The 12,679-nt window shown below is 44.8% G+C and overlaps 1 protein-coding gene across 1 annotated transcript; it reads left to right on the forward strand.

Annotated features, from left to right (window-relative positions):
• Window positions 1-2,431: 2,431 nt before the first annotated feature.
• neff1 (neuronal intermediate filament family member 1) lies at window positions 2,432-8,215 on the forward strand. Its single transcript, XM_062543127.1, has 4 exons — window positions 2,432-3,263; window positions 4,492-4,809; window positions 5,064-5,188; window positions 5,359-8,215. Exons 1-4 carry the CDS (start codon window positions 2,529-2,531, stop codon window positions 5,750-5,752), a joined length of 1,572 nt encoding a protein of 523 aa, XP_062399111.1. The 5' UTR covers window positions 2,432-2,528; the 3' UTR covers window positions 5,753-8,215.
• Window positions 8,216-12,679: the final 4,464 nt, after the last annotated feature.

A 12,679-nucleotide genomic window follows, 5' to 3' on the forward strand; every position in this document is an offset into this window, starting at 1 on the left:
GGGATGGGTTGGGGAAATATCCAACATCTGGTTCATTGTGACACTAACTGGCAGATAATAGATTGACAGATAATGGAAATATAAGGGTTTCCATCCAGAGAACCACTAAAAATTTGGGAATGTAGACATTCCCGATTTGGGAATGTAGACAGTGCACAACTCCAGCTCCCCTGATTGAACATCTATGACTTACAATGTAGCCTAAGCCACACCTCGATGAGCTCTCTGAACAGACCATGCTGGCTGTGGCAGTGGTATTATTTTAAACTGTCATCCTGAGAGGCCTCTGCTCTCTCCACAGTCCACTGGTCCGGTTCCAGTCTAGCAGCTCTGAAATCCCGCGACATGACAAATGGTAGTCTCCTGACGTGTTGTGTTAAAAACACCTCCGCCACCACCTACGGCTCTGCTGGACAACCTAGGAACTGCGCGTACACAGCGCGCATCTCCAGACTGAAGATGTTGCTTGTCGTTACCTGCCACCTTGTGGCGTCTCTGAGAAATGAATGGAATGAAGAAAGTTGAATGAAAAGGGAAAAGATCAACGAATTAACCCCTGCTGATCCACACATTCTGCATAGCAGCTATTGCATTTACTGCAAGTCGGCTATCAAATATTTGTCATTTGTTTTTTTAAAGAAATTATCACTGAATATCCGGCATTAATTATTATTTGTTAATGAAGAACAACGTGCACACTTTTTAAGGGAAAACTAGGCTCATATCCTTGCTAAGTCACCATTTTCTGCAATAAAATACTAAAACTGTAATAATAAAACAGCAGTTTTTTAGAATAGAAGATCGGTATACAACTTATAACTGTGGTTTATTTCTGAATAACTTCAATCAATAATTCATCTCATCTACACAGGTAATTTGTGTTGGCGCCCTCTCATTGCATCCATAATAGGCTACATGCTCACTTAATTTCTGACCATATCTCTTGTACATTTACCGTGGTTATGGTGCCATATCCAACTCCTCAGATGCAGCTGAGGTCTTTCATGAATTTTTTTATGTAGTCTGCACCGAAAACTCCTCTGGCAGCATCTGGCTTTCCCGTGCAACATGCGAACTGACTAAGCAGAATCAGGAGCATCATTGGTCACTGGGACATTGCAGTGGTGGGGATGTCTGGACTGCGGCTATGGACTGCACACACTGCGCGGCCTACAAGAGCGGATAAGGGGTTGCTGATTGAACGCTTGGAAACCTGCATTCCCTGGAGGGGCCAGTGGTGTGATGTGCTGCCCTTGAACAGGGCGTGGCTCTACGCTCTGGCTCTCTCCCAGGGCGTGTTGCCGTGCTGTGATATGCTGTGCTGCATGCATGGGGTAGACTGTGCTCCTGAGCTCCGCGCTGATGTGATGCTCAATCTTGGTGTTGGTTGGCAAAATCAGAGTTGCAAGTGCAGCAATTTACAAATGCTTATTTGAACAACATTCTGACCATATTGGTCTGAAATGGACTGAAAGGATTGGAAGACTGGCAGAACAAAGACTGACAGAGAAAACTCTCTCTCTCTCTCTCTCTCTCTCTCTCTCTCTCTCTGTGTGTGTGTGTGTGTGTGTGTGTGTGTGTGTGTGTGTGTGTGTGTGTGTGTGGCAACAACTACATAATCTTGCATGTATAGCACTTTATCAAGATACCCAATGCGCATAGCGTAAAAACATGACAGTTCACACGTGAAGGCCCTTTAACTGTTGATGCTAAAGAAATCCAAAAGTCCATGAGACACATTGGTTTTAAGGCCATGCATTGCATCTTTTTGGGTAATATAGCCAAGCCCATGGTGTCTCATTTCTAATTCAGTCAATGCGGAATAGTGCGTGCGGGGTGGCAGCACCTGCATTATACCAGTGTCACACACACATACAGATAGTCTGACACGCCTTTCTGTTGGCGCACATGGGTCGATCACCTCGCATCTAATGTGCTGTTGCAGCTTAAATAACCAAGAGAGGACAAAACACAAAACTCTAATAATCATACAACATATCCACTACACAATGCTGATGTGCAAGCCTAAAAAATGACATAAGGCCTAAAAGTGAAATGAAAAATATTCAAATTCAGCAGTCAACGCTGGAATAATACAGCTGATGAACACGTTTTTTTTCTTATAATAAACTTCTAGTAGTTTTATGCCGCATTCTATTTCTCACAGTGAATCCTTTCAGAAATAAATGTCCATTTAGTGTGGACCACCCGAAAAACATGTCTTTCACAGAAAAGGATGAGTTGCCAGAACTAAAAGGCAGGACAAGATCAGCATGAGTGATTTTGCCCTCCCAGGGGAGCTTGGCTTTTTGCAGGAGCTTGCAGGTTTTCCCCTCTCTCTTGCTGCGTCTGCGTCAGATGATGCTCAACTTTCAGGCCTATATATAAGCGGCTGACTGAACGGCACTTGCATCTCACTTCTCTCATTCTACCTCTTTCTCTACCTCTCTGTCCCTCTTTCTCTCTCTAGCTTTGATCTGGTACTGGAGATAAGGAACGTGAAGACCAGCATTTGATCCACCCTCACCATGAGTTTTTCCGACTACTCCAGCAGTTCCTATCGGAAGATATTTGGAGATGCTCCTCGCCAATCCGGTCGCATCTCTGTCGGCAGCAGCCCCTCTCGCTTGTCCTCTGGGTACCGCTCTAGCTCTCACCGCAACTATGGCTCTCCATCCATGCTGTCCTCCAGCTACCGCAACAAACTCGGCTCCGGCCGCAGCGGTTATGCCTCACTGCCGGAGTCCGTGGATCTGACGCAGTCCACAGCCGTCACCAACGAGCTGAAAATCATCCGCACCAACGAGAAAGAGCAGCTGCAAGGTCTGAACGACCGCTTCGTGTCATTCATCGAGAAAGTCCATAATCTTGAGCAGCAGAATAAGGTCCTGGAGGCTGAGGTGGCCCTTCTCCGCCAGCGCCACAACGAACCATCCCGTCTCCATGACCTGTACGAGCAGGAGATCCGCGAACTCCGGGCAAGAGTGGAAGAGCTGACCCACGAGAAGAGCCAAATGCACCTCGACTGCGTGCAGATGAACGAAGCGTTGGACCGGGTGAGGGAGAAATTGGACGAGGAGACGAAGCTCCGGGAAGAAGCCGAGAACACCCTGAAAACCTACCGCAAGGACGTGGACGACGCCACTCTGTCCCGCTTGGAACTGGAGAAGAAAGTTGAGTCCCTGCTGGACGAGATCGCTTTCCTCAGGAAAGTCCACGAGGAGGAGCTGCAAGAGTTGCAGACGTCTCTGCAGGCTACACAGGTGCGCAACTTTAAGTCACGCATCTTTCCATCATTGTATCATAGGCTACCTAATTAAGTAGGGGAAAGTCATGCATATTTTCTAGAACTTCAGAGCTTCTTAAGCGATTGAAAAGAAAAATGTGTAATACTATGATGTTGTTTTACATTTATACTACAGAAATACATTATACAGCTGCCCTAAAATATGTAGGCTAAGGGGGTGTTCAAATTACAAAACACGTTAAACTAATGTAAAGTCTGACGCACAATGTTTAATTCAAAAAAGCAGTATATCAACCAATACGAGTGAAATGGTTAACAATTCGTGTTACTGAAATAAGCTAAATGGCGTGCCTTGATTGCATTTCAGTATTTTATAGATCTCACGTTAGTCGTGACGCGGCTTTTTGGTAATTTACAGCACTGCAGTTTCCCAAGTGCGCATAGCAGCACCCCGGGAAGTTGTCTGCAGTGCACCATCCTGAGATGTCCCGTTGTCCTTCACACTAAATATCTTAGCAACAACAGTCACACTCAGACGAAAACATGATCCAGAGAGGAATATCAGTCGGATTCGTAAACATCAAGGGACAATTATGTATTTTTCCCACAAAAGTGTGATGGCAATGCACTAGATACAGAGGATGGAGAGAGAGAGAGGCATCAGCTGTGGTGTTTGATTGTAACGCATAATTTGAGGTGTGGCTTTCCCTAGATGTGGTCGGCTATAACATCGGTAATTAAGCCATATATGATAAACCTTAAATAGCATCACTTAAATAGCATTATGTCGATAAGGGAAACAGTCAAGGAAAGTTTTTTTACGCACCGCAACACCAGCAGTAAACATAGCTATCGATATGGCTGGGTCAAATATTCAGGAGCGTCATGAACAGCAGCGTTTTCCCTTTTAAATTATCTGTGAAGAGGGAAAACGCTTTGTGCAAAGGAATTCCGGTCTCGCAGGGAAAAAAATGCACTCTAGGGTATTGACATCTTCACTCACTTGGTGTGAGATGCTTTACTCAGCGGTCAATACATCAGCTCCAATCATTCAAGCCTTATTTAGACTGTGCACTCTCACTGAGGGGATCTGCTTTTCCTCCTCACCCGTGTTACTGGGCAAAATGTCTTTGCAAGTTTCTAGGCAAATTTGAAATGACTTCAAGTGACCCTCTTCTCCTCAGTTATTTTTCTGTTATCGAACTCTTTACATGTTGGTGTCTGCATGCCCTTCCTTCACCTAGGTGTCTGTTGAGATGGACATGAGCAAACCAGACCTGGCCGTGGCTCTGAAGGACATCCGTGCCCAGTATGAGCATCTGTCGGCCAAGAACCAGAACCAGGCCGAGGAGTGGTACCACTCCAAGATCGCCAGCGTGAGCGAGGCGGCTGCCCGCAACAGCGATGCCATGAAGCACACCAAGGACGAGCTGAGTGAGTACCGCAGGCAGGTGCAGGCCCGCACCCTGGAGATCGAGGCCCTCCGTGGACACAACGAGGCCCTGGAGAGGCAGATGGCCGACATGGAGAACCGCCATGGCAACGAGATCGGAGAGATGCAGGTGAGAAGGACGTGGTCTATTACAGTACACAGGCATGCAGAGAGAGTTGAGATGCACACAGAAAAAACCTACATTCCCAAGGCAAAGGAAAGACAAAACGACACAGATAAATGCACTATACTTATTCGATCTAAGTGATACGACAGTATAGAACAAATAAAATTGAAATCAATTGAGATAGAGAATAATGTGTCTCTTTGATAGTGGCTTCATTAATCATTTGTTAACTCGTTGGTGTGTGTGGCCCATCCCAGGAGACCATCCAGCAGCTGGAGTCAGCCCTGCGCAGCACCAAGGGGGAGATGTCCCGCCACCTGCGTGAGTACCAGGACCTGCTCAATGTCAAGATGGCCCTGGACATCGAGATCGCTGCCTACAGGTCAGTCATACAGTATCTCCCCCATTCATCATCTCACAGTGCCGTATGAAGTGGAGATCTGGACTCTCCATCTCTCTCCATCTGTCTCTCTAACTCTCTTTCTCCCTATCTCTCTCTCTTTCTCTCTGTCTCTGTATCTGTCTATCTGTCCTCCCTCTCTCGGAATGTAGGAAGCTCCTGGAGGGTGAGGAGTTCCGCCTGAGCTCCGTGGGTGGGGCAATGATGCAGTCCGGCTACTCTGGCATGTCCTACACCTCTCGTAGCTACGCCCTGAGCTCTTCTGCCCCCTACAGGAGGCGTGGCGCCAAGCCCGAGGACGAGGAAGAGGAGGCAGAGGACAAGGAGGAGGAGGAGGAAGAGGAGGGAGAGGGAGAGGGAGAGGATGAGGGAGAGGGAGATGAGGGAGAGGAGGGAGACGATCAGGAAGAGGGAGAGGATGAGGAGGGAGGTGATGATGATGATGATGAAGAGGGAGAGGATGAGCAGGAGGATGAGAAAGAGAAGCAGAAGGAGAAGGAGAAAGAGAAGAAGAAGGGAGGACCAGCCAGCAAGAGCAGCAAGTAGAGCTGCTCCTCGTGACATGACACCCTGTCCCTCTCCACCATCGCACTCGTTCACTCATACGCTCACGCGCACACTCACTCGGTCACACACTCATCCGGATCATATGGTGCACTCTCTGACCAAGCTCATGAGAAAATCTCTGTCACATGGACACACACACTCACACACACACACACACACACACACACACACACACACACACACACACACACACGCACACACACACACACACACACACACAGACATGCATGCATACAGAGCACACTCACAAACACAAAAACAGCCTTTTGTCTCACGTTTCTGGTTTTTGCTTTTCGAATGGAGATGGCCTTGTAAACACAAGCTGAAAACTAGTAAGTCTTAGAAAGGAGCGTTTCTTTATCTCCTTTGTGGTACAAGAGAGGAAACTACAGCAAGCTTCTCGAGCAGGCATGGAAAGTGATGATGTCTTGTCGATGTAGCACACAGATGATATAGTCTAGGGACCACAAAGAGACCTTTTGAATGTTCAAATGGCTAGGAACAGAATGCCTTAAACAGATCACTAACGAATGAGGAGGTATTTAGGCACCAGTGTGCCCAGATATACCCATTTACAATGTGCCATTATTGTCAATATAGCAGTGTGGATCAAACAACACTTGATGGTGGTTGTGGGGTTTTTCATTTGGTAGCCTACCGGCTGACCATACGTGCAGAGATCTGGTGCAAGAGGACCGAATTTAATGGTTCCAACCTTTAGGTGCTATCTGACTTTCAGCAACAAAATAATAGGAGATCATGTAAGCATGCAGTGTCATCAGAAAAGCGCTTGATAATGCTCGTATAGTGAATGTTAAAGTGAAGAACCCAACAGAGATGCAAATCTTCCCGTTGTTGGTGGAATAATCATAATTCAGATGAAACCCCCTATCACCTCTGTCCACACGGCTTGTTACCACACCTTTGTGTTTGTGAGATTATTTATTTATCTGCCGTATGAGAAGGACAGTACAAGTCTCATAGTTCCAGGGTTTTTTTTTTTTCATAGTTCTCTCTTTTTCTGATGCACAGCAAACATGCAGCAATGATTTTATTGGGTCCATTCCATATTAATCCATTTCTCTCCCTGCGATGGTCACAGCACGGCAAAAGTGGCAACTTGGAATTTCAAACGAAATTAAGCAAATTAAATAGATATATATTGTTTATTTGGAGGGCACAGACTTAGCATTTGGAGGCTGGTGTATTTTCGCAAACAATGCTCCTGTGGAATGAAAAAAAAAAAACCAAGATTAGAAAATGTAAAAAATGTTTGCTGCTATATATTGTCCTATACCTTTTCTGTTTGAAAATGACTTCCTCTTGATTGATTCATTTGTCACTGAGCAGTTTTTCAGTGTCGGCCTTGCTCTTCTTTTCTTCCCTCTCTCTTTCTGTTGTCCCCTGGTCCCAGATCAGTGGTTGAAATGGTTTTACTCTCCGCCCTATGGTAGACCAGCCGAACGGCACCCCCCATCACTGAGCCCCAGCCCGGCTAGCCTGAGTATATGTGAATGTGTGTGTGTGCATGTGTCTGTCTTTCTGTCTGTGTGTGTTTGTGTGGTAGTCTGTCTCAGACAGGGCGACGGCTGGTGGCTTTCACGGTGTGGCAGGTGGTGGCGACGGTGACAGCACTCCATCCTCTCTGCTGGTGACAGCCAGGCGAGAGGTGACGCTGTGGGGTCACCGTCTTATCGTTCTTCACCACAGTTAAGGGCTATTCAAAACCATTACCATCCCCTTTACCACTCTGTGGTTCAGGCCCAAATTCGTAAGGCCAATGTGGATGTGGAGATGAGGCATTTGGAGATGAATGAGTGACAGAGTAACACTACAGAAATGTAAGAAATATAAAGATGTGTTTTATTTTTTCAGTGAGATGGTAGCAGTATGTGCAAATGTGTGGCTGTGTAAGAAAGAAAAAAAAGAGAGAAAAAACTGTTATGGGATGAGTAAAAATAGCCATTGAGGACAGCTCATTTGTCTACAGATTTTGGCCAAATTCCTATAGGATCCTGTAGCAAATTAAACTTTTCTCTGAGTTATTCTTATGTTCTCAGCAGGGAATCTGAGAGAGAGAGAGATAACGTTTTGGAAAAGGGAATTGGATTGGGAAACACAGTGGAGAGAGCTTCCTTGTTCACATTTCACTCCCCCTGACTCTCACTGATAGGTGAATGAATCAAGAGCAAGTAGTTGCATGGCCTGATTCTCGGAGCTTGACAAATAGGAGAGGATGGGATAGATTTGCTTGTTGTGTCTAAAAAATGTAAATGCCTTAACCATGAACAAAAGCAGTCTTCACTTTGCATTGTCACATTTTGGAGGTGGTTCAGGAGTGCTGACACTTTACAGACCGTTCTGCTATTCTACTGTGACTGTATGTGCTATGTCATACAGTGAAAGTCCTTCCAAAGCCAAATAAAGCCATTTATTAACCAATGTTTTGTATCTTGTACTTATTTTTACAGTGCCATGTTAGGGGTACCTGGATACATTTGCAACATATTTTCAAACCATACTAATAACTATTTTAACAGAATAATCTGATAAGAAAAAAAGCACTCTCAGAACATGCATGAAGTGAAACATCAGAGAGAACAAATTGAACACTCCTCATCCTTGTGTAAGAAAAGCACTATTTGCATTATCAGGAAGCATTATGGTTATGGTTGTGGTTATGGTATTTAGCAGACGTTTTTGTCCAAAGTGACATGACATACAAACAACAACAATAATCGTTAAATTTAACAGTAAACAATTTAAAAGTTGGTACATTAAGAAGAAGAATAGCAATAATAAACAACAATGTCAATTCAATTATAAATTACCTCAGTCAGGATGATGTATCCTCACCTGTGGACTGTAGGGCATGGGCCATGATGACCAGATGGATGGATGGATGGATGGGCGAGATGCATGGCTGTTGCCCTATAGTAACTCGCACAGCTGTCAGGGGCCAAGGCCTCATTTTCTCCACCATGAGAGATCACATCAGGAAGGACAGCACAGTCATTTATAACAGACAAGAGATCAGAAGGTGACAGACACAAACGTCTTACTGAGCCACAGAGCTGAAGTAACTTTCCCTTGCAGGAAAGATTCTCGTAGAACTGCACTTATGACAATGACATATTAATGTTAATACTGAAATGCATTGCTTAGTTGCAATAATATGCACTTAAGATAAAACACACTTAAATGCTCTTGTGGGTCAAAATAATTTGTTTCAAAGTAGCACTACCTCAGACAAGTGTACTTTTAGAGGACCATTTCTCTTTTGGTGAAATTTGAATTCATGCCCATTCTCTGGTCTCTCAGAGAGTCGAACATGCCCTAAAGTGCCTGGCGAAAGCAAGGTCGGTAAAGTTCTTGGCCGTCAGGCGTCCGCTGGCACAATAATTCAGCTTTAAATAGAAATGTAATTACGGCCTTGAGCTGGCCCATCAACATGGCGTGATGAAGGAGGCTGGTAGGGCGGATGGTGGCAGGATTTATCGTTTTATCACTGCAAATCTTAGAGCTGGGTGAGAGATAGGCCTGATCAATTATGCATGCCTCTCCAAAACGGCAAACCTGCTGACGGCATCTCTCCCCATCCGGCCAGACGAATCAAAGAGGTGGCTGCCTGCCACAGTCACAGGGAGCGGGGAGCGGCTCACGCCGGCTCATTTTCTGCTTGTTTTCTCGATAAATCTGTCTGGTCTGCCGTGCTCCTCTTACAGTTTTAATCTTTAAGACTTATGCCTGAGTGAGCAATCCCTGCCGCTGCCCTGTCCCCATCCACACACCCACCCCTCAATGTTGCTTCTTCTGGAAAGAAAACTCAATTCTCAAACAAAACATTTTGGATGACAATTTGATGTAAATTATTCAACCTCTTGCTTTATTTATTCCTTGCCTGTCCTTAAGAAACTGCTGTTGAACTCAGTCACCCTGGGCAAAGATGTTTTGGGAACTAATAACTATGAGAATTGGGACTGCTTATAACAAAAATATTTATTTAAGATTTTAAAAAGTGAAAGAATACTTTCCATGAAAATTAGCTTAGTGAAACTGAATACAACTTGAGCATTTATATCTGTAACGCCACAAAGAAATGAGCAAAATTACCATTAGAAAATTAAAAACTTTTAATGTGCTCTGCAGTTACCATTCTATGAAATTGATAGCAAAGAGACTCAAAGACATAACAGCCTAAACACAAATAAACAAAACAAAACAAAACAAAACAAAAAATACACAACCTAGATAGATCCACGTACTGTAATATTCACAAGGAGCTTTCTTTGGATTAGTTACTAATTTCAGATTCGATAGTGATTGATTTAACAGCCCATAACACCATATTAGTTTGATTATGAAATTAATTTCATGCAATGAAATATTCTATCATGCTCATGTTATACTCGATAATAATCCCTCTCCCCCTCTTTCACACACACACACACACACACACACTCTCTCTCTCTCTCTCTCTCGCTCTCTTTCTCTCTCCTTCACTCTCGCTCTCTCTCTCTCTCTCTCTCTCTCATGCTCCCCTCACCTACTGCTATATATAGACTTCTGCATTGCAGATGTCCCACAACCCAGAGCTGGAGCCCCGGAGTCCTGTGGAAGCTTATGGTTGGGCCTCACCCAAAATCTGCCACTTCATGGAACAGCCCATACTCCTCCCCTCCCTCACTAGCCCAGCATGACACAGCACACGAAAAGAACCAGTGCGCCATGACAACAGCAGAGCCAAAACTGGTCCTCAATCTGAGCAGGAAAAAGGCTCAAAGTTCCCTTTCGTGGTAGTGGTTTTAGAATAAAGCTATGCTCTACATTTTGTGCATATGCTTCAGGTAATCTTGAGTCACCTGTTAACCTTTAAAAGGGTGGGTTTTAAACATTCTAACACAAGATTCCATTCTGCAACAATTCAAGGTTCTAAAATTCTGTGAGATATTCTCTAGAATGTTAATTTTCCAACATTCCTAACACACCGGTGTGACGGTACACTCTTAATAGTGTCTGTCATCCAGTACTATCACTTCGTATAGTGACTAGCCTATCATACAGTACTATCATATTGTGGCTGTGACCTCTAAAAAGATAAACATTATGTTGACGTGTCTAATTCAGCAGAACTGGGTGACTGGTCACGGCCTGCCCCGACTGCCAGCTCACTGATACATGTCTGTCACTCTCACTTACACATACGCTCACTCATTCACCTCCTCATTTGCTCTTCGAGTCACCTGCGGGCACACGCATCTGCATGCGGCTGGCATCACGCCCGTGCCCTGCTACACGGGACAGTCCGATTACGGGAGCCTGACACAGCACCGGGGTCCGGTTGTCCGGAGGAACGTGAGCCCGTTTCCACATGAAGGAGAATCTGCAGACACCTTCAAAGCGGGCGGAAGGAGGAGAGGCAGTCTCTGTATGCAGAGTTGCTTGTATGGCTTTACCCATGTCAGCACAAGTCAGGTCCTTTGCGGGCCATAAATTGCCGCAAAAGAGTGGAGTGACCTATAGGGTCTCACAGCATTGGCTGAGCCTCTAGCTAGATTTACTGGAAAAGCAATTGCAGTGACCATAAGATTTACTCCTTTCCTGCATGCCTGCAGCACAGGATCCTGGAGTGTTACATAAAGTGCAAAACAGCTGAGACTGTGACTGCTGAACTGGGGTATGCACTTGGTTTTAAAACAGACCCTCACATAATTTATGGAGGAGAGGTATTGCTGTATTTTTGGCACATTATGTCATTTGTTACAACTACTGTATAACATTTTGGAGGACTAACATGGCTTGTTTAATATACACATTAAGACACTTCTGAGAAAGGATTTATATTTTGGCTGTGTTCCAGCAAATGGACTCACAGCAAGGCTTAACTCGACAGATTAAAGAGCATTGTAAAATCAAACAGCTTAGTCATTCAACATGAGTCAATAAATAGTAGACCTATCCCCTGGATTCACACGATCACAATGAAGGATTCACAACATGCTAAAGGATGCTGATTTCCTCATGTAATCCCCATGAATGCCCAGGCATTATTTCATCATTTCTGCCCGGATGTGTCACGGGCCTATAATTCAACAAAACACAGAAGCGGGAATGCTCCTGCTTGATAACTCATCCAGCTCATGATGGTGCTCTGTTGGTTTTTGTGCATAAAGGTGGCTTTGATGGGGATTTTGTTTTTGTTGCTTTGGTTCTTTGATTGGCCATTCAGGCTTCTGGCAGGGCCTGTAAGGAAGGCTGTCTCATATCCTGGGTAGGCTTACAACTTGTGGTGTGTTTGCGGCCACAGCCAGCCACCAGCCACCTGTGCATTGTGTATCCTGCGTCATGTTGTGTAATGTTAAATAGGTGTGGTGTTTGACTGGTCACAGTAGGAAATCCCCTACCTAAAGCACAATTTAACACCTCTCCTGTGTAGGTTTATCTGAAAATAGACCTATGCACAATGCAAGATATAGATAGATGATGAGCGGTCTATATAGCCTACCAGATGTCATGTGCTCCAGCCCAGGATAATTTCTTGTTTCTTGTGTTAGGATCACAGATCAGCTCAAACTACCACAAACAAGATAGGCTTCTCAAGGCAAACACGTATTGGAATAGTAGGCCTACTGAGTGGGCCCACACATAGCCTAGCCTACCTGATGAGTCATGCATCCCTGTTACAGCTGAGTAGGCCAATGTCCTTTATGAGAAGCAGGCCTACAATCAGAAATGTAATCTAAAATCTAAATCCAGCCACTAAAATCCAGTCACCAGATTTGATTATCCTCTGGACATTTGCCCTTTTCCATGTGAACTGTTAGTGGACGTTGATTTCAATGAAATCTTGATGGCAGTAACCTGTATGCTTTAAAAGGGGAAGCATATCATCCTGCCAAAGGGAAT

The sequence above is a fragment of the Sardina pilchardus genome, chromosome 8, assembly GCF_963854185.1.
Source record: "Sardina pilchardus chromosome 8, fSarPil1.1, whole genome shotgun sequence".
Taxonomy (NCBI): Eukaryota; Metazoa; Chordata; class Actinopteri; order Clupeiformes; family Clupeidae; genus Sardina; species Sardina pilchardus.